The following is a 21,120-nucleotide window of genomic DNA, read 5'->3' on the forward strand; positions in this document are numbered from 1 at the left end:
ATCCCATCCGCCAATAGGAAGACGCCGCAGCCCCCGTCCCCCAGACGCGGACCAATCGTGCTAGACCAGCAGGGCGGGCAGCGCCTCCTGGCGGCCGCAAGGCGTCACTGCAGCTGTCCGCCCCACTCAGTGTCGCCGCGCTGCCTACCTGAGTAGGAGCGCTCCGCGGCGGGGGTGCGGTCGTGCAATAGGAAGCGGAGTGCTTTGCAAGCTTCCCGTGGGACACCCGCTAACCCGGCCGGACACCAACTCTGGTCCATCTCCAGCTGGTCTCTCTGGTTTCCATTTTTGGTGCTCGAAGTGCCCCGCTCGCAGCAGCCATGCCTCTCAGCCGCAGTCTCTCTATGTCCTCGCTCCCAGGACTGGAAGACTGGGAAGATGAGTTCGACCCGGAGAACACAGTGCTTTTCGAGGTGGCCTGGGAGGTGGCCAACAAGGGTGAGAACGCTAGCCTCGGTCCCTTGACCGAGAAGGGCAGTCGAGGATGGGGCCCCAAAACTCTGATTCATACGGACACAGAGCTACCGTGGGGGGACGCTTGGGTCCTGTGAAAAGCGCCTGTGACTTCTGTGTCCTTCTCTGAGTAGGCGTCCTAGGCCCTGGGGGGAAGGGACAAGAGACTACTCTTAAGATGGAAGGAGGTTTCAGGTCCTGCGATCTAGGGGAGAAGGCACTCAGAGAAAGATTCCTGGGTCTTGAAGGGAGGTTTTCGAGGGCCGAGAGACCTGGGATCTAAAAGGGGAAGAGCTGATGCATGTAACCCTGGGGGACATTGGAGCTTTCGGGTCTACGGTCCAGAGCATGTGACTGTGGACTAGAAAGAGCTGCTCCTAAAAGTTGGGATTCATGACTTCTTCAGGGAGCATGGCGGACCAGACCACTGTAGTGTAAAGATGGGGGGAGCGGGGAGGCTAGAATTCTTAGGTCCAAGGTAGGAAAGAGTTGGGAACTTGAATGCCGAGCTGTGAAGGAGCCCAGGGCCTGAGCCATGGCTTTCTAAGAGGAGAGGTGTCTCCTTAGGGCCCAGGTCACTTGCATGCTGGGATGGGAGGAACCCACAGTCCCCAGTTTTGTGTATGGGGTCTAGGACCACTACCTGCTTGCTGGTGAGGAGGCTGGGTTGGAATCCCCAGGAGCTGGGCTGTGTGGGTCTGAGGGTTTCGTTTTCTGAATCTTGGGGGAGAAAAAGACTGAGTTTCCGAGCATGGTGGGAGTTGGCAGTACTGCCAGGGTGCTGGTTCCAGATAAAGAAGCTGAAGACCCAGATTCCTAAATCTGAGGTGGGGTCACAGGAGGGGCAGGGCCCAGCCCTGAGTGAGCCTAGTCAAGGCCCCTGGAGGTGAGGAATGTTAATTCCAGGTTCCTTTAGGTAACTGGGAAGCTAAATGGGGCCATATACCATTCTTCCCAGTGCATCTGAAAGTTGGGAGTTTAGAACCTGGGTCTTAGCAAGGCGGTGGTGGTGCACGCCTTTAATCCCAGCACTCAGGAGGCAGAGGCAGGTGGATCTCTGTGAGTTCGAGGCCAGCATGGTCTACAGAGCGAGAACCAGGACAGGCACCAAAACTACAAGAGAAGCCCTGTCTTGAAAAAACAAATTAAAACAAACAAATAAAAACAACAACAGAGAGCGAACATGGGTCTCTGATCCTTGTTCTCCCAGCTCCTAATTCCCTCAGACTAGGAGCCCTTCCTGTCCCAGGACCATGATTCTAACTGGAGCCTGTTCCTCCCTGGACATCCTTTCTCCACTAGACCCAGGAGGGCTGCCCTCCGGTCCGGTCCGATGTCCATGACCCAAGCAAGCCCCAGCCCCTACCTCCTGATTCCCAAGCATGGGCTCCTGGTCTTCTGTCCCGTCACCCCGCAGGCAGGTCTCAGAGCTGTGGACCAATGGTGGGGTTGTCTGTCCTTTGCACTTTGGCCCACAGTGGGCGGCATCTACACTGTGCTGCAGACGAAGGCGAAGGTGACAGGGGATGAGTGGGGTGACAACTACTACCTTGTGGGACCATACACGGAGCAGGGTGTGAGGACCCAGGTGGAGCTACTGGAGCCCCCAACGCCTGAGCTGAAGAGGACTCTGGACTCCATGAACAGCAAGGGCTGTAAGGTGGGACACAGCCTACGGGAGTGGGGGGGGGGACGGAATGGACGGACATGACCTGCCAGCAGGGGCCTAGCAACAGAGAGTAGAATGGGAACCGGAAGGCATGGATACAGTGGGTAGCGCTTTCCCAGCAGACCTAGGGAAGAAAAGTGATGGACAGGTATGGGATCTGGTGAAGAAGGCCCAGATGGGCACCAGATGTCTGTGAAAAGATGGATGCAGGTGGATTTAAGCTGCTCAGACCCACAGGGTAGAAACAAGCTGGAGCTAGACAGCAGGAGAGCCAGAGCCAGGTGTTAGGTGTGACCCCAGCACTCGGGACCATAACAAGAGACTGTCTCGAAATAAATGAATAAAATAAAGAACAACAGCCAGATGGGCAAAAAGACGGACTATTGATGAAGAGAGGAGAGAGGGATAGAGTCTGATGGAGCCCATCCGGGAACTAATGATAGAAGGCAAGGGGTGTGACTCAGTGATAGATTCCCCTGCCTAGAGCAGGTCTCTGTGTTCACTCTTTTTTTTTTTTTTTTTTTTTTTTTTTTGAGACAGGGTTTCTCTGTGTAGCTTTGCGCCTTTCCTGGAACTCACTCTGTAGCCCAGGCTGGCCTCGAACTCAGAGATCCGCCTGGCTCTGCCTCCTGAGTGCTGGGATTACAGGTGTGTGCCACCACCGCCCGGCCCCTGTGTTCACTCTTAAGAGAAGCACTCAGGAGGATCTCTGTGAGTTCGAGGCCAGCCTGGTCTACAGGGAGAGTTCCAGGACAGGCTCCAAAGCTACACAGAGAAACCCTGTCCTGAAAAACAAAAAGGAAAGAAAGATGAGGGCCGTAAAGAGAAAAACAAGGGCAGCAGTGGCTCATGCCTTTAATCCCAGCACTTGGGAGGCAGAGGCAGGTGGATCTTTGTGAGTTTGAGGCCAGCCTGGTCTACAGAGCGAGATCCAGGACAGGCGCAAAGCTGCACAGAGAAACCCTGTCCTGAAAAATCAAAAAAGAGAGAGAGAGAGAGAGAGAGAGAGAGAGAGAGAGAGAGAGAGAGAAACAAAGGGAGGGCAGGTGAGAAGAAGGAGAAAGCCTAAAGAGGTGTGTCTGTCCTCCGGGGAGAGGCCATGAGAGGCGGAAGTCACAAAATTAGGGACTGGAAGACAGACAGGTGCAGGGCGGGGTGGGCTCCAGCATCCAGTCGGGCCAGACCATGTCCCTACGGGACCCCAGAGCGGCCACATCCCTCCCCCAGGGCAGCTGTTCCTAATAATAGACCCCTCCCAGCAAAAGGGCAGACAACAGCTGGGGGGGGGGAGGGGTTCCCCAGTGAGACTCTGGCAGGACCAAGCTGGGTTGGGACAGAGGGACATCGAGTTTTAGGAACGTGGCAATGGGTAGGAAAGTTGTTAGATGTGTGACTACAGATTACAAAGCAGGAGAACGAGGAGAAAGTGGCGGGCTGCAATTATGTCGGGTACAGTGAGGTGAGGGAGCGTGAGCTGGCTGAGCTCGGGGACCAGGCTCGGGAATAAGGCGGTGGGTGAGACCTGAGGCTGGCTTGTCGGAACCTCCCTCTGCCTCTCTCCCAGGTATACTTTGGGCGTTGGCTGATCGAGGGGGGGCCCCTAGTGGTGCTCCTGGATGTGGGGGCCTCAGCCTGGGCCCTGGAGCGCTGGAAGGGTGAGCTTTGGGACACCTGCAACATCGGGGTGCCCTGGTACGACCGTGAGGCCAATGACGCTGTCCTGTTTGGCTTCCTCACCACCTGGTTCCTGGGTGAGGTAGGCCCTGCTACAGACCCCACCTCACCGGTGTTCTCTACCCAGACTTCACACTCTCCTCCTTCCCTCTTGGGCCAGAGGGTGGGCTTCCCCTGGGCATTCGTGGAATTGTGGGTTTGTAATCCAAGGGTCGACTCTGGTTTGGGGGACATGATGCCCAGGAGTCTAGCTTCTTTCTCAGAGACCAGAAGAGCCAACCTCAGCTTCATTTTCTCTGATCTTCCGGGTGTAAACACACCAAGCCTCCAGGGAGTCCTGTCAGTACAGGCTGGTTCACAGGAATTCTGGGAGTTACTCTCTAGTTGATATGGAGTGCATCTGAGCACTTGGAGGGGACTCTTGATGCTAACGGATCTTGAGTTGGTTTCAGAACCAGGAATCTGGGCTCCTCCACCACTCCCCTGTCCTAGGGTTTTTAAAAGTTTTAGGAAACTAGCCGGGGCGGTGGTGGCGCACGCCTTTAATGTCAGCACTTGAGGGCAGAGGCAGGTGGATCTCTGCAAGTTCGAGGCCAGTCTGGTGTTTTAGGAAACTTAGCTACAATGCCCTAGGACAAACAGGAGCTACTTGATTCAAAGAATTCTGGACGTTTTGGTCCTGTTTTTTACCCATAAAATTTACTACCCCTGATTGAAATACCAAGTGTCCTGGAATTGTGAGCAGGACTTAGGGACACGGACATATTGGTCCTTCCAGTTCCACCTTGCCAGGATTCAGACATTGGTAAACAAACAAACAATTTCTGGGGATGAGGACAGCCGGTTGACCTAACTTGAGTTTAATCCCTTGTCTCTGTAAATGCTGCCTGCTGTGAGCATAGTGTCAGCGGTCACCTCTCCCCTGATTCCTCCTCCTTCCCTCTGTGCTGGGGATTGCTGGTTCCTCTGTGCCATGTGGAAACACAGTGACCCTGTCCCTCTTTCCCCATAGTTCCTGGCCCAGAGCGAAGAGAAGCCGTACGTGGTTGCCCACTTCCATGAATGGTTGGCAGGCGTTGGCCTGTGTCTGTGCCGTGCCCGGCGATTGCCAGTGGCGACCATCTTCACCACCCACGCCACACTGCTGGGCCGCTATCTGTGTGCTGGTGCCGTGGACTTCTACAACAACCTGGAGAATGTGAGCTGGAAGCATGGGAAACACAGGATTGCATGACAGCCCAAAGCTCTGGCAGAGAGTCACGCTCCATAGAGCCCAGGCTCCCAGGCTCCCGCCATCAGACACAGGGCAGACCCTGCACGGTCGTCCCCCCCCCCCCAAACCCTATTCTCAGAGTCCAGCTGCCAGTCCCTGTCTCCCTCAGGACCTTAGTGCAGTCCTGAGGCTCACCCAGTCCTCTACCCTGACTTCCCTCCCTTCCTGCCCAGTTCAATGTGGACAAAGAAGCAGGCGAGAGGCAGATCTATCACCGCTACTGCATGGAGCGCGCGGCTGCCCACTGTGCTCACGTCTTCACCACCGTGTCCCAGATCACCGCCATTGAGGCTCAGCACCTCCTCAAGAGGAAGCCAGGTAGGGTCTGAGCTGTGGTCCCTCCACGTGGATGAGGTAGGGGAACACGCCAAGCCACAGAGAATAGAACATCAACTCCCCTAAGTCCCGGGTTGAGATGGCAACTTGTAAATGAAGCTGGCTGGCTCTGGGTCCTGAAGGATGATAGGGGCTATAGTTTCTTTTTCTCTCATTTCACAAGTGGCCAGTATGTGCCGATCTTCTGAGAGAAGTGCAAATACTGTGGGCTTTATTTTTGAATGAAGTAAGGTTGGGACCAGGTTTGCGCCTCCTGCCCCGCGGGCTCCTCTGCTTTGCCCTAGGTCCTGATGTGGCTTGTGCTTTATCTGTTGGTTTGTTGTAAGTGTGCGTGCGCGCACACACACCAGTTTATATTTCTATGCATGTATTTGTCGATACCCGAGGAGAATGGCGGGTTTCCTCTCTGTGACTATCTGCCTATTTTTTAGAGGTTTATGTTATTTTTACTTATGTATATATGGGGGAGGGTATGTGCACCCACGTGTGCATGTGTGTGTGCATGTGTGTGTTCACGGAGCGTAGAAGAGGACTTGGGTCCTGACCTTCAGATGGAGTTACAGGCTCTGTTAACCACCCAAGGTAGCTGCTACAGGAGCTGTAAGCTGGCCTGGCCTCTGAACCCTTCCTCTCCACAGCTTTAATAAGGCGGGGTCTCTCATTGAACCTGGAGTTTTCCGTTTTGCTGAGGCTATTTAAGCTCCCGGGATCGACCCCATCCCCAGTGCCGGGGTGCCGGGGTTACGGGCATACTTAACCGTGCCCAGCTTTCACTGAATGCTGTGGGTTTGATTTAGGACTTCTTTTTTATAAAATGTTAAGTTAGTATTTTCACAAGCATAACTGTCAGTACCTCAGCCCCTACAGATGGATGACCACGTGGGGATCTGGTGTACTCAGGGACTCTGGGAGGTGTGGCTTTTCATCTGTCCTTCTCCCACTCTGAAACAGGATCTAAAAATACCACCGGTCCACTTCTCCCAAGATATACCTTCTCTTTCTCTTTTTTTCTTTCTTCAGCCAAGGTCTCACTTATGTACTCTGGGGTAGTCTTTTTTTTTTTTTTTTTTTTTTTTTCTTTTTTGGTTTTTCGAGACAGGGTTTCTCTCCTGGAACTTGCTTTGTAGTCCAGGCTGGCCTCGAACTCACAGAGATCCACCTGCCTCTGCCTCCAAGTGCTGGGATTAAAGGCGTGCGCCACCACTGCCCGGCTCTCTGGGGTAGTCTTAAACTGCGGGTTTAGTTACTGAAGTGCCTCAGTTTCCACAGTGTTGGGATTATTAGCACGCTCCCTCACGCTTGGCCACAATACACTGTCTATCTTCATGCTTCCTTTAGGGGCTCAGCCATTTCCTCCCTGCATAGAGTTTTTAAAAACATTTATTTTTTTATTCAATTGTGTGTCTGTGTGCATGTGTGCGTTCCCCCAAGTATATGGACACTGGTTACTCATCTGGAGGACCCAGGTTCAATCTCCAGCACCCACATGGTGGCTTACAACCGTCTGTAATTCCACTTCCAGATCTGACACCCTCTTCTGGCCTTAGTAGGCAGCAGACACATGTGGTGCACAGCTGTACAAGCAGGCAAAATAAAAGGAATAAATCCAAAAAATAAAATAAAAAGTGAAGAAGGGTCAAGTGTCAGAGCTGAATCAGTCCCACGGAGCTGAGCTCACAAAGGGGCGTGGGGACGGGAAGTTGCTTTCGCTGCCCATAGGCATCATTGACTTTGATCAGAATGAAGAATGAAACATGGCCCTTCTCCCCGAATCCTAGATATTGTGACCCCTAATGGGTTGAACGTGAAGAAGTTCTCTGCTATGCACGAGTTCCAGAACCTTCATGCTCAGAGCAAAGCCCGAATCCAGGAGTTTGTGCGTGGCCATTTTTATGGGTATGTGAACCAGGTGGCTAAGAGAGGAGACCAGGGGTTGAGACTCCTGGATCTGATGGAGGAGGGTTGGACTCAGGACCCTAGCTCTGAGGAAAGGAGACTCCCACATCTCAGGGAGAGGGTGAAGGTTTGAATTCCTTGGTCCTTCAGTCCTGGGACAGCTATGTTCTCCATTACATTCTTGATATCTAGAGCTATGAGGTGGGTATTAAATAAATACCCATCTAAGGAGAAAATCCTACGACTTGCATGTATTCCTCTGTTACCTGCGCATTGTAAAAAATGCTTTAGCCCCGTGGCTTCTGGGGTCTGTAGTTTTCAGAGCAGGGTTGGGAGCTCACTCTTCCTGTGGCTGATTTTTAGGCACCTGGACTTCAACTTAGATAAGACTTTGTATTTCTTTATTGCTGGCCGCTACGAGTTCTCCAACAAGGGAGCTGATGTGTTCCTGGAAGCCTTGGCCCGGCTCAACTATCTGCTCAGAGTAAGGCCTGGTCCATGGAGGGGGAGCAAGAGGAGAAAAATGTGTGCCTAGCCAGGGAGCCGGGGAGAGCAGAGACCTACCAGGTGATTATGGAGACCCTTGGGTAGGAGCAGAGCATAGGAACCAGAAAGATCAGAAATCAGGTCTGGTGGCACATGCCTATTATCTTAGTACCTGGGATGGGGGTGGGGCGGCGAGGGGGGCCTGAAGCAGAAGGATCAAAAATTCAAGGTCAGCTCTTTTTTACAGAATGAGTTCAAGATCAACCTGGGCAGTTTTGAGACCCTGTATCAAAATAAAAACAAGGCTGGGAGTGTGGCTCAGTGGTAGAGCCCCTGCCTAGAATCCCCCAGTGAGGGGCTGGGGTGTGGCTCAGTGATAGAGCCCCTGCCTAGAATCCCCCAGTGAGGGGCTGGGAGTGTGGCTCAGTGGTTAAAGCACCTACCTATGCAGGAAAATTTGATTTTAATCTCCTATATTGTTATTTAAAAAAAAAAAAGGAAATCTGAAGTCCCATAATTCCTAGCAGCGATGGCATGGTTGAGTCCAGCATCCTGACATCCCTCTGCTCCTTGTCCCAGGTGAATGGCAGTGAGCAAACCGTCGTTGCCTTCTTCATCATGCCGGCCCGGACCAACAACTTCAACGTGGAAACCCTGAAGGGCCAAGCCGTGCGCAAACAGCTGTGGTGAGCCGTCCTTGGCCAGACCCTGTGGGTCCATACCTACTGTGTCCCTGGGCTTATCTCTTCGTGGTTATCTCTGACACGATCAGGATGCCACACCCATTCCTAGTGACGTCAGCACTGAAAGCATGTGGCCTGGCTGGACAGGTGTGAGCCCATGACGGGGCAGATCGTCCACAGTAAAGTTTCTGCCCTGCCCCCAGCTGTGGCCCTCCTTGTTATTCAGCCGAGCCACTGCGTGCTCACTGAGCCCGTTTCCCGCCCTCTGGAAGCCGTCATTCATTGTCCACCAGTCTCCGAATATCTACATGTGGTGGGCACTGTTCTAAGCATGTTTTTTTTTTTTTTTTGTTTTTTGTTTTTTGTTTTTCGAGACAGTGTTTCTCTGTAGTTTTGCGCCTTTCCTGGAACTCTCTTTGTAGACCAGGCTGGCCTCGAACTCATAGAGATCCACCTGCCTCTGCCTCTTGAGTGCTGGGATTAAAGGCGTGCGCCACCACCGCCCGGCAAAAAAGATCTTTTTTTTTTTTTTTTTTTTTTTTTGGTTTTTTCGAGACAGGGTTTCTCTGTGTAGCTTTGCGCCTTTCCTGGAGCTCACTTGGTAGCCCAGGCTGGCCTCGAACTCACAGAGATCCGCCTGGCTCTGCCTCCCGAGTGCTGGGATTAAAGGCGTGCGCCACCACCGCCCGGCGTCTAAGCATGTTTGAGAAGCGAGGAAGAGGTAGGAATGCAGCTCAGTTAGCGGAGTACCGGGAAGGACAGGCAGGAGGGTCAGAGGGCCAAGGTCATACTGAGCGCCAGGCTTCCAGGGGAGAGGAAAGAGGGGAATGAGGAGAGGGGTCCAGGCTGGCTGGGTCAGCGTGTCCCACGAGGACGTGGGCTGCAGCCCTGGGAGGGTGTAAGTCACGAGAGAGTAGGGTGATAGTCTTTTCCGAGCGTGTGTGCCAAGATGTTCCTCTCTCAGAATATTATTCCTCTTGTTTATAAAACAGGGCCTAGTGTCACTGTCCAAGATTCATGCGAATCCTAATAATAGCTGACATTCTGGAAGGCTCCGTGGCTGGGCTTTCTCTTGACCTCTCAGGCTCTCTGCAACTCCTGAGGTTGATGCTATTTTTACACTCATCTCATAGATGAGTCACTGAAGCCAGAGAGGAAAGGCCACCTGTCCTCGGTGACACATCTCAAGGAACTCAAGCATTCTCCAGGCCCCTTCCTCCAATTTGAAGCCCCCCAGGGCATGGCTTCTCTACCCAGACCTCAGTTTCTCTGTTGCTCCAAAGCCTGACAGTAAATAGTAGCTGGTGTGTACGTGGTATTTTTTCTCTCTCCCCTCCAGGGACACAGCCAATACAGTTAAGGAGAAATTCGGGAGGAAGCTTTACGAATCCTTACTAGTGTGAGTGCCCAGCCCTGGCTCTCTTCCCTTTACTGGTAACCTGACCTGTTCCATCACTTGACTCTCAAATGTGTCCCCGTCCCCTTGCAGGGGGAACCTCCCAGACATGAACAAGATGCTGGACAAGGAGGACTTCACTATGATGAAGAGAGCCATCTTTGCCACTCAGGTATGGTCAGTACCCCTGAGAAGAGGGCTGGCCCTTCCCAGCATTTCCTGGGGCCTCTTGCCTCAAAGGTTTCTGGGAGTTCTGTTTTCTGGGTGGCCCTTTATAAAGGGTCCGGTTCTGAGGTCAACAGAAATGTCAGTGTTGAAACATAAACCTCCACATCCAAGGGAACGAGGGTGTTTGTTCTGGCCCAGTGGTGGTGGCGCACACCTTTAATCCCAGCACTCAGGAGGTAGAGGCAGGTTCGTCTACAGAGTAGGTTCCAGGACAGCTAGAGAAAACACTGTCTCCAAAAACCAAAAAAGAGACAGAGACAGACAGAGTTTATCCTGGAGCCAAGCATGACCATGGACCAGGAACACAGACTCAGGTCACCTGGAACACCATGTACCAGCATAGTAACAATTTTTTTGACTTTTTATGATAACAGAACAAAGGAAGTAATAATGAAAGGTATTTTTTTAATGCATTGGTGGAGACACCAGGTTGAGAGGGGTGCAGCAAAGGGGACATCGTAGACCAAGGGTGCTGTCGGTGACATTTCTAGTCTTAGCTGGTGAAAACTGGGGTTTCGCTAAGTTGATACATCCCAAAAGCTTTTATCTGTTAGTCATGGCTCTTGTTAGATCAGAGACAGGTGGAAAGGAAGGGCTGTTTAGTAGGCTGAAATAGCCCAAGAGAAACTTTTGTTGGTGGTATTGGTGGTGGATTTTGTTTTGTTTTTGAAGAGTAGTTTTCTCTGCTTAGCCCTGGGCTATCCTGGATCTCTCTGTATAGACCAGGCTGGCCCCAAACTCAGAGATCTGCCTGTTTCTACCTTTGGAGTGCTAGTATTAAAGGCATGCATCACCATGTGGCTGTGTCTTATTTCCCACAGAACCCTCTGATTCCTCGGGTTGGAATTAAATGGATGGGAAACATTAGGAAGATGTGGCCCACAAAATGAGAACTTCATTTTGCACTATATTGACTGACTTCCTTTGCTCCCGAGCCTTCTGGGAGTTAGAGTTCTTTCATTTCCAGGGGTCAAGGGACTTTGGTGCCTATAGTCAGCATTGGTGAGGCTGAGTTTGGGGATCTAGGCAGCTAACATGCACTACTGAGGTAGGATGCACTTTTGGATAAAATATTTCTGAAGTGAGGCAGCTGCTTCATACATGCTAACATGGGGCTGCTTGGAGTTGGAGTGTGTGGCCCTCATACACCGCCAATGTGTATGCCCTTTAATGAGATGATGTAACAGTTGCAAAGAACTCTTCAGGGTAGAAAGGTCTCGGGTTTCCTGTCAATCTATCTTTGTGTTGCAGCTGTGACTCCTGGGGGCGGGGGATGAATTTTCATAAGAAAACTACAACTCCCAGCTGCCTTCCACCTTGCTCTCAAATGGACACAATGGTCCACTTGACTGCCTCACTGGATCTTAGCCAAGAGACAGAGAAGTGATCCACTTGACTGCTTGACTGGGAGCATCGAAATTTCCTTGGGGTTTCCTTTTTTTTGGGGGCGGGGAGGGCAGGGCCAGCATTCTGCTGCCATCATGGTTTTTTTTTTCTCCGAGACAGGGTTTCTCTGTGTAGCTTTGCGCCTTTCCTGGAACTCACTTGGTAGCCCAGGCTGGCCTCGAACTCACAGAGATCCGCCTGCCTCTGCCTCCCAAGTGCTGGGATTAGCCATCATGGTTTATGTTACATGGTCACATCAACCAAGATGGTGGTAAAGTCCCGTGGTTGCGTCCATCTTATCAAGGTTCCTTGGGGTTCCTTTAAGGACAGACAAAGGTGTATAACAGAATACAGACACTTTCTCATAATCTGCGGAGTGCCTTAACACCAGCTCTGTCTCGGTTTAGCTGGATTTTTTGTCATTTTGTTTTTGCTCAAAAATAGTTACAAGGAAAAGGCTGGGTTCTAGTCTGGAATTTGTTGACCTCTGTTGGTAGCGTCTTCAGATCCCTGGTGTCGTCATGGCCCAGGAGCAAGTAGCAAATGGCCTGTCTCTCCCTTGACCCCCCCCCCCCCCCCCCACACACACTTGTGATTTCTACAGCGGCAGTCTTTCCCCCCGGTGTGCACCCACAACATGCTCGATGACTCCTCGGACCCCATCCTGACCACCATTCGCCGAATTGGCCTTTTCAACAGCAGTGCTGATCGTGTGAAGGTGAGGCCCGGCCCATGCTCGCGTCGGGTGATGGGTGGGGTGCCAGGGGAAGGGTTATTCCTTGGGCATCGTGCTTCTTATCTCCGTACTTCATCAACTGTGCTGTGAAGAGACACCATGACCACAGGAACTCTTGTGAAGGAGAACATTTAATTGGGCCGGCTTACAGTTCAGGGGTTTAGTCCGTTATCATCACAGTGGGAATCATAGAGCCATGCAGGCAGACATGGCGCTGGAGAGGTAGATGAGAGTTCTACATCTGGATCCACAGGCAGCAGGAAGAGACAGTGAGCCACTAGCCTGGCTTGAGCTGAGATCTCAAAGCCTGCCCCCAGTGACACACTTCCTCCAACCAGGCCACACCCACTCCGACAAGGCCACACCTCCTAGTAGTGCCGCTCCCTATGAGCTATGGGGGCCATTTTCTTTCAAACCACCATATGCACTATTTAGAAAGAACCCTGACTTCTGAGGCCAACTGAATTAAGGTGAAGTCTTGGGCTTGTTGTCCACTTTGCTGTGTGTGTTTAGAGTAGTGTCCCCTCTCTGGGCTACTCTGGGTGTTTAGGAAGTAGCTAAGCCCTTTTCTTCCATTGCCAGGTGATTTTTCACCCAGAGTTCCTCTCTTCCACAAGCCCTCTCCTCCCAGTGGACTATGAAGAGTTTGTCCGTGGCTGTCACCTTGGGGTCTTCCCCTCCTACTATGAGCCCTGGGGCTACACGCCCGGTGAGTACAGACATGAGGGGTGGCAGAACGATGGGATCGTTCTGGAGTGATCCTGCAACATGGCCCCCCCTCCGTTGAGGGTCGATGGTAACAGCCCATGCTGTCCCCATGTGCATTGTTGAGACACAGAAGTCGGCGGGCTCAGGCCTAGACCACTGGCGTTCACTGGTTGTCACTAATAACCTCGTCTCCAGTTTGCGGGTGTGTGATCCCTCAGCTCCACGAGCTGCCGATGAGCAAGACTGTTCCCAGTGCTCACAGCCTTGCTGTGCGGCCCAGGCTGGTCCTGAACTCCTGATCGTCTTGCTTCCACTTCCAGAGTGCTGGCATTACCAGCCTGCACCACTGCGTCCTGTTTTTGCAGTGGTGGCTGTCAGAACTAGGGCTTTGTGCTTGCTAGGCAAGCATTCTACCAGTGGACTTCCTGCCCTGGTCCCCAACGCCTTTTAACTTCCTCTCCACACCTCTCAGGGCCCTGAGCTCTGAGTTGGGATTGCTTGGGTATAATTATCCCTCATTGGGGAAGACTATGGGGTTTTCTTGTTTATTTATTTATTTATTTTTTGGTTTGGTTTGGTTTTTTCGAGACAGGCTTTCTCTGTGTAGTTTTGGTGCCTATCCTGGATCTCACTCTGTAGACCAGGCTGGCCTCGAGCTCACATGTATCTGAGGATGGCCTTGAACTCTTGACCTTCCTACCTCTATCTTTTTAGTGTATTATAGGCATGTTCATCAAATCTGCGTGCGTGCGTGCGTGCGTGCGTGCATGCGTGCATGTGTGCGTGCGCGCGCGTGCGTTTGTTTCTGTGGCTGTCTGTGGCTGTGTATCTGTCTCTCTCACACATACACAGTGAATTATTATTTCTCTTCCTCACAGAGCTTGGGTGAGGGTTACTCAAAGGTGTGTGGGCAGCTCTAAAGCAGGTATATCACAGAGTAAGTCTCACCCATCTCCGGGACTGCAGAGATGGAGGCCCATCTCCATGCTGTAGGACCTCCTAAGACCACAAGACCAAGGAAAGCCGGAGCAGGATTCCATAGATCTGGGAGGAGATGTTGGCAGGAGTGGCTAGAATCTCCAGAGAGGTGTAATGCCCCACCCCCTCCTTCTGTGGGGGCGCATCAGCAGGCCGGGTCTTGAAAGTCATCACATTGCACTAGTGAAGATGATAATGGTTGTTATGCCTGGAGAGCATTGTTCTATCATGGGCTCTCTGTTGCCTAGGCTTGAACTCATGGCAGTCCTTGCCTTAGCTCCTGAGCCTTGGGATCACTGACTGCCATTATATCTCACTCTGAGATCTTTTCTTACCTCTAGTGGAAACAGACTGTGAGCTGGGTGTGGTAGCACACTGGGGAAACTGAGGCAGGAGAGTCATCATTTCAAGGCCTGCCTGGGCTCCACAGTAAGACCCTCAAAAGCAAACCACTAACCAGCAGCTAGCATGTATACCTGTAATGCTAACTAATGGGATGCAGAGGCAGGAGGATTAGGAGTTCAAGGTCATCCTTGGCTACCTAGTGAAATCAGGGCCATCCTGGGCTACACGAAACCCTGTCTCAAACAATAGGACCTGGAGAGATGGCTCATCAATTAAGAACACTGACCAAGCCAGGAAGTAGTGATGTATGTAATCCCAGCACTCGGGGGCAGAAAGCATATCTCTGTGAGTTTGAGGACAGCCTGATCTACATAGTGAGTTCCTGTCTTGAGAAAACCAAAAATAAAATAAAATAGAGGAGTTAGATTCAATTCCTAGCACCCACATGGCTGCTAACTCTAGTTCCAGGGGATCCAACATTTTCTTTTGGCCTCTGCAGGCACTGCATACATGTGGGCAAAATACATAAAAAATAAAAAAAATTCAAAACAACTACCAGCCTGACTATGACCATGTGATAATCCAAAGCTTATACTCTGACACACACATACACACACACACACACACACACACACACACACACATACACACACACTCTGTATCTTAATGTCGTTGTGGTTAAGTCAAGTCCTATCTATCTATCTATCTATCTATCATCTATCTATCTATCTATCACCTATCTATCTATCTATCTATCTATCTATCTATCTATCTATCTATCTATCATCTATCTATCTATCATCTATCTATTTTGAGACAGGGTTTCTCTGTGTAACAGTCCGAGCTGCCCTGGAACTCTCCCTGTAGACCAGGCCTGCCTCTGCCTCCCGAGTGCTGGGATTAAAGCCGTGCGCCACCACTGCCCCGCGGTTAAGTAACGTTCTTTATGTGAGCCCAGCACTAGTGTTCCATAAATAAATATCCTCTTCATCACGGACTTTATAGCAGATCCGCTTTTCTGAGTCTCTTAGCTTCTCTTCTAGAAATGTGGGAGGCCCTCAGCACCCTGGCGGGCGCAGTGGGAATACACTTGGCTCAGTTACCAGCAGGTGGCAGTGTAGAGGCATCTCTTGCGGGGCAGGCTGGAGAGACCCGTTGAGTTTGCATTTCCCATTCTTGGCCCTACAGCGGAGTGCACCGTCATGGGCATCCCCAGCATCTCCACCAACCTCTCTGGCTTTGGCTGCTTTATGGAGGAACACATCGCAGATCCCTCAGCTTATGGTCAGTGCAAACGGAAGACAGCATGGGGGGCCTGGCCCACAATTCAGACCTTTTTTTTTTTTTTAACAAACCGTGATCTCTGCCTCTGTAGGCATATACATTCTGGATCGGAGGTTCCGCAGCCTGGACGATTCCTGCTCGCAGCTCACCTCCTTCCTCTACAGCTTCTGTCAGCAGAGCCGGCGACAGCGCATCATCCAGCGGAACCGCACAGAGCGGCTGTCAGACCTGTTGGATTGGAAGTACCTAGGCCGGGTATGACCCACGTCCCTTTCCTTAGTCTCTGGTTCTGTAGTCTTAAGAGGCTAGAGATGGACGGGTGTGGTGGCGCACGCCTTTAATCAATCCCAGCACTCAGGAGGCAGAGGCAGGTGGATCTCCATGAGTTCGAGGCCAGCCTGGTCTACAGAGCGAGATCCAGGACAGGCACCAAAACGACACAGAGAAACCCTGTCTGGAAAAGTGGCTGGGATTTATCTGCCACTCGCTTGAGTGTAACCTGTCCTTGACACGTTTTGCCCGTCTTTCTGCCTAGTACTACATGTCTGCACGCCACATGGCTCTGGCCAAGGCCTTTCCAGATCATTTCACCTATGAGCCCCATGAGGTAGATGCGGTAAGTGAAGCGGGTACCAATGCTGGGCAGGGACGGGCTGATTTGGGACTGGCGGTTGGTTGGTGGACACCTCTAGGGACTTAGGTGGCGTCCATGCCCTCTGTTTTGTGCCCGCTCCGGGGCATGCAGACCCAGGGGTACCGTTACCCACGGCCAGCCTCCGTGCCGCCATCGCCCTCACTGTCCCGACACTCCAGCCCACACCAGAGTGAGGATGAGGAAGAGCCCCGGGATGGACCCCTGGGGGAAGACGGTGAGCGCTATGATGAGGAAGAAGAGGCTGCCAAGGACCGCCGCAACATCCGAGCCCCAGAGTGGCCACGCCGGGCCTCCTGTTCGTCCTCCACTGGCGGAAGCAAGAGAAGCAACTCAGTGGATACTGGACCCTCCAGCTCACTCAGCACGCCCTCCGAGCCCCTGAGTCCGACCAGTTCCGTGGGCGAGGAGCGCAACTAAGCCTCTCTCCCCGGCTCCCTGCCTGTCCTGCGTCCCTCCTGGGGGCCTAGACAGATGGGAGGGTGCCGAGCACCACTCCAGACCCAGTGGGACCCCTGCCAGTGTGGTCCATAGCCCAGTTCAGACACTCCAGCCCTTCGGCTCCGATCTTGGAGTCCCCACACTCCACTCCGCTGTGCCTTTCTCGAATTGCAGAACACATTCTTTATGCTCTAGCCTGGAGTCTCCAGGCTTAGATTGGGTCCCAGAGGCCAGCAATCTGCCTTTGTTCTTCCATGCCAGAGGTTATAGGACAGCTGGTGTATTGTTTTCCAGGCTGCGGCTTTGTTCGATCCTACAGCCATACAGAGGATGCCATCGCAGGCCTGCCCTGAGAACCACCTCCTGTTAGAATCTGTGTGGCCTCCCTGCAACTGGGACAGCCAAGTTCAGAGTTAGGACACCTCAGGGATTAACATAGTTGTGTATGGGGCCGGAAAGGTAGCTCAGTTGTCAGTGCTTGCCTAGCATGCCCGAAGCCCTGGGATTTAGCTCCAGCACCCCTAAACCTGGTGTGGTGGTGCACATCTGTAATTCCAGCACTCAGTAGGTAGAGGTATAATGGCCAGGAGTTTCAGGTCATCTGCTACATAGGGAGTTAGTTCATGGCTAGGTTGGGCAACAAGAAAGGCTGTCTCAAAATCCAGCAAAGCAAAGGTGAGAATGTTTATGGTCCTCCATTTCAAGCCACAACAACCCAGACAGGCTGCAAGGCTGGTCTCCCCGGATGTCATGTTCATTTCTTCAAGGGAGCATGCAGAGTTGGACCACAGGTTATTCTTCCCCTTGGTCCGGTGTCCCCTCCAGGAAATGCCTCTGTTGAGGACAGAATGGCTGTCGACCCCACAACTGCCCAGCCTACTGTGAAACAACTGGACTCTGACTCCCAGTGGCCAAAGCAGGAGTCTTGTCACTGTGCTGCACCCCAGTCCCCTTTCCTGATCTAGAAATAAGGAGCCAACTGGCTGCTTGAAGCCCCACAGGTACCTCGAGGCCTTTCTGCCTGCAAGCTTGTCCTGCCCCGCTCCTGTGAATGGGCGGGCCCCTCACGTGTCCCTCACGTGCTTGTCTGGCCTGAGGCCTTTCTTGGTTTGCGTCTGGAGGGGGAGGGCAGAAGGTGTGTGATTGGAGTGTGTCTAGAGATGAAAAAAATATACCTGTATTTAAGTTGCAAGTGTAACTGGACACGGACTCTTGATTGGTGACCCCGGGGTGGCTCAAATTCCCAGCAGTCCTGCCTTCAGCCTCTCAAGAGCTGGCACTACAATACCAGGAGTCCCAGCTTCCTCTTGGTTTAGTTGTGCTCTAGCCTGCCCCCAGTCATCTGTGGAAAGCTTTGGGTACTGTTCTGAGATGCCAGTGCTGTTCCTCAGGAAACAGGAACAGATTAGAGATGCCAGTGGAAGATGCTTCGGTGACCTGAGGTGGGAAGCGGTGACGTGGAAGTCACTGGTGTACACAGCGGAGGATCTGAGTGCAGAGCCTCCCTGACTGTAGAGGGAATGAATTCCCAGTGCCAGCTTGGGCAGTTTGGCAAGACTCGGTCTCCAACAGTGGGAAGCGGCCTAGGGGTGTGGCTAAGCAGGAAGTCAGCCCAACAGGCGAGAACCTAGGTTCCGCTCCCAGGACTTGGGCCAGTGACTTCAATTTCTCAGGAATACTGGCCCTTTCCTCCCGGACATCACATCTGCTGTAGGCAGGTTCCCAGGCCATGGCCATCAGCTTCGTTGCCCTGTGCATGGCTGAGTCCTCTAATGTCTACTACTGAGGGTGAGGTGACCAGATCACAAGACTGTAGTTGTATTGGGGTCACTTTCCTGCTCACGTGACTGCTTACCTCAGAATCCTGAGTCTACCACAGTGCAATGCTGTGGTTTCATACAGCCCCGTGTGTTAAAGGGTCTGAGCTGACACAGCATTGTCCTGTGCTTCCCATGTTTGGGCAGCGGTACCAAGTTTCACATCCTGTTTTGGTTTTGAGACAGGGTTTCTGTGTAGTTTGGCACCTTTCATGGAACTCCCTCTGTAGCCCAGGCTGGCCTCAAGATCCACATGACTCCCGCGTGCTGCCAGGCCTGTAGGTCAGCAGTCAGTGGACACCCTGTGACCCTAGCTGCCCCACCCTCCAGCATGCCTTGCACGGACACTTCGCAGAAGCCAGGCAACTTGTATTAGCTTTGTAGCTCCTTGAGGGTTAGTAACAAGAAACCCAGGACTGCAGCAGACTCCCAGGACCTTCACCTTGTGGGTGAAGATTCCACCAACACATGTGGGTTCCCACAGGAAACAAGACCAGGGCCGACCTTTTCTTTCCCCGGTGACACCCTCACAGAAACAGAAAAATCACCAGCTGCTATTTCAAAATGCTTTATTTTCACTTGGTCCCAGACTTGGGAGGGGCTCCAGAGCGGTTAACAAAGCTGCCTAGAGGTTGGGGTGAAGGTCCTGAGACTGGCTGGTGCAGAGCAGAGGAGGGAGCCCCATGGAAGGTGAGGCCTCCTAGTCATGCTTGAGAGTGAGCCTCTCGAAGAGGTACTCGCCCAGAGATGGCGGGGGCACAGCGGTCTGTGCTGGCACAGCGGTCTGTCCCGGCTGCAGCCCAGTCACCCTGCGGAGGTTGGTCAGGTGGTTGCCCATCTTCTTGATGAGCTTCACCTCCTCATCCAGGAAGTGGCTTTCCAGGAAGTCACAGAGCTGCAAAGGAAGAAGAGACATCAGACACCCAGTCGCCAGAGGCAGGTGTGAGCTGGAGGCAGGTGGAGTGTTACTGGGAGTTCAAAGCCACACAGCAGCAGCGGTCTTGTCAAAGAAGGGAAAAAGGATTGACAAGGACTTACGTGAGGATCTGTGCGAGCAGAAGCCAGGGCATGAAGATCCAAGAGGGCCTGGTTCAGGCTCTTCTCCAGGACCAAGGCAACTTCCATGGCCTCCAGGGATTTACCCCACTCATCTTGGGAAGGCTTCTACACAGCAGAAGACAATCACAATGTCTCAGAATCTGCCTTACACACTCCTCAGCCAAGGACAAAACCGAGTGCACAGGGAAGGGAAGGTCCAGCGGGGAAACATTACGGCCCACGCCTTTAATCCCACCACCGAGGGGTTTGGGAGGCAGGACAGGCAGATCTTCAACCTGGCCAATTAAGGTAGGGCTACAAACTAAGAGCCTGCCTCCCCCAGGTCGCAGCAGTCCCGCGTTCTAAACTTTTCCTGCATTTCCCGCATTTGGTTGCCTCTACCCACATGCCCCAGGCGCCCACGTGGTGACCTGGCTTGTGACACCCTGTCGTCCCCCAACACACACCCCTCAAGAACGGAGGGCAACCTCCCGGCCGCCCGGCCCCGGTGCGATCGATCCCATGCGCGGCATGCTCGCTGGAGTGCCAAGTCCGCCGCTGCCCTCACCTGCACGTCCTGGAAGAGCGCGCGGCCTCCGCGTTCGTTCTGCATCTTGAGCAGCCGCTCGGCGGCCTCGCGCTTCTTCTCGGCCAGTTCGCGGAAGAAGTGGCCGACACCCTCCAGAGCCAGGTCATCCCGGTCGAAATAGTAGCCCTGCGGGGAGGAATATCACAGCCGAGTTAGCGGGACGCGCGCGGCGGCACGCGCCTTTAACACGCAGGGGCGGGGCGGGGCGGGTCGATCTGCGATTCCGAAGGCAGCAGCCCGGCCTGCACCGAGCGTTCCAGGCACAGTGCACACGGTGTGAAAACAAGGGGTGCGAGGGGGCGAGGCCGGAGCGCGAGGTCTCCGCCCTCCGTGGAACAAAGGAGGCCGCGCATGCGCCGCGGGGCGGGCGAGGGCCGGCACGGAGGGCAAGCCCGGGCGACTCACCAGAGAGAGGTAGGTGTAGGAGGCCCGCAGGTGCAAGTTGACCAGGCGGTTCACGGCAGCCTCCACTTCGGTGGAATAGTTCTGACGGACCTGGGAGCTCATGGCTGATGCGCAGGATGGAGCTGACCGCGGAGAGACGGTGCTGGCGGGTCCTGGGGGCCGACGGCGGCGCGGAGATGGTCCCGGAGGCTGCGACTGGAGACACTGGGAGGCGGCTGGGCGCTAACAAAGGGAGGCCCCGGGTCTGCTCCGTCCAAACACTGTTGAAGCAAGACACAGACTCGGGATCTCCGGGCGCTGCCCGGCCCAGGCGCGCGCGGCTCCTTTTATAGGATGCGGACCCCCGGGGGGCGGGGCGGCCGAGAGCAGGGATCAGCCAATCGGCGGCCGTGGGAGGCGGAGCTGGCGCGCGGCACCTGACCAATCCTGAGCCGAGGAGACCCTCGGCCCCACCCTCCCCCCCGTGAGGGGAAGTCACGCGCCCGGAGCGCGAGGCCCTTGCGAAATGGAGGCTGGGGGCGGGGCGGGGGTCGCGATCACTTTGGGGTCCTTCGGGGGGTCTTACACACACACACAAACCAAGCCTGGGGACGGGCCGGGGTGGGCGGGGTGCTGTACCGCGACGCCGAGCACTGCCCCGCCACGAA

The 21,120-nt window shown here is 53.5% G+C and overlaps 2 protein-coding genes across 2 annotated transcripts; one reads left to right on the forward strand and one right to left on the reverse strand.

Annotated features, from left to right (window-relative positions):
* The first annotated feature begins 107 nt into the window (after positions 1–107).
* On the forward strand, positions 108–17,822 carry Gys1 (glycogen synthase 1). Its single transcript, XM_028859147.2, has 16 exons — positions 108–438; positions 1,932–2,113; positions 3,687–3,878; positions 4,809–4,994; positions 5,243–5,387; positions 7,184–7,301; positions 7,665–7,785; positions 8,367–8,473; positions 9,810–9,869; positions 9,960–10,038; positions 12,085–12,198; positions 12,799–12,925; positions 15,436–15,531; positions 15,623–15,786; positions 16,067–16,147; positions 16,277–17,822. Exons 1-16 carry the CDS (start codon positions 321–323, stop codon positions 16,601–16,603), a joined length of 2,217 nt encoding a protein of 738 aa, XP_028714980.1. The 5' UTR covers positions 108–320; the 3' UTR covers positions 16,604–17,822.
* A 1,171-nt stretch (positions 17,823–18,993) lies between these two features.
* On the reverse strand, positions 18,994–20,794 carry Ftl (ferritin light chain). Its single transcript, XM_028859182.1, has 4 exons — positions 20,474–20,794; positions 20,048–20,194; positions 19,480–19,605; positions 18,994–19,336 (listed from the first exon to the last, which is right to left on the reverse strand). The coding sequence occupies exons 1-4, from the start codon at positions 20,573–20,575 to the stop codon at positions 19,142–19,144; spliced, it is 570 nt and encodes a 189-aa protein (XP_028715015.1). The 5' UTR covers positions 20,576–20,794; the 3' UTR covers positions 18,994–19,141.
* Positions 20,795–21,120: the final 326 nt, after the last annotated feature.

Source organism: Peromyscus leucopus, chromosome 1 (assembly GCF_004664715.2).
Source record: "Peromyscus leucopus breed LL Stock chromosome 1, UCI_PerLeu_2.1, whole genome shotgun sequence".
NCBI lineage: Eukaryota > Metazoa > Chordata > Mammalia > Rodentia > Cricetidae > Peromyscus > Peromyscus leucopus.

Bases quoted from the DNA above. Each gene is read 5' to 3' on its own strand.
- Gys1 (XM_028859147.2), top strand. From the start codon at position 321: ATGCCTCTCAGCCGCAGTCTCTCTATGTCCTCGCTCCCAGGACTGGAA. The intron at 2,114-3,686 runs GTGGGACACAGC...CCTCTCTCCCAG, and splicing joins TGAACAGCAAGGGCTGTAAG to GTATACTTTGGGCGTTGGCT. The intron at 7,786-8,366 runs GTAAGGCCTGGT...TCCTTGTCCCAG, and splicing joins GGCTCAACTATCTGCTCAGA to GTGAATGGCAGTGAGCAAAC.
- Ftl (XM_028859182.1), bottom strand. From the start codon at position 20,575: ATGAGCTCCCAGGTCCGTCAGAACTATTCCACCGAAGTGGAGGCTGCC. The intron at 19,606-20,047 runs GTGAGGGCAGCG...TCTGCTGTGTAG, and splicing joins CGCTCTTCCAGGACGTGCAG to AAGCCTTCCCAAGATGAGTG. The intron at 19,337-19,479 runs GTAAGTCCTTGT...CTTCCTTTGCAG, and splicing joins CTGCTCGCACAGATCCTCAC to CTCTGTGACTTCCTGGAAAG.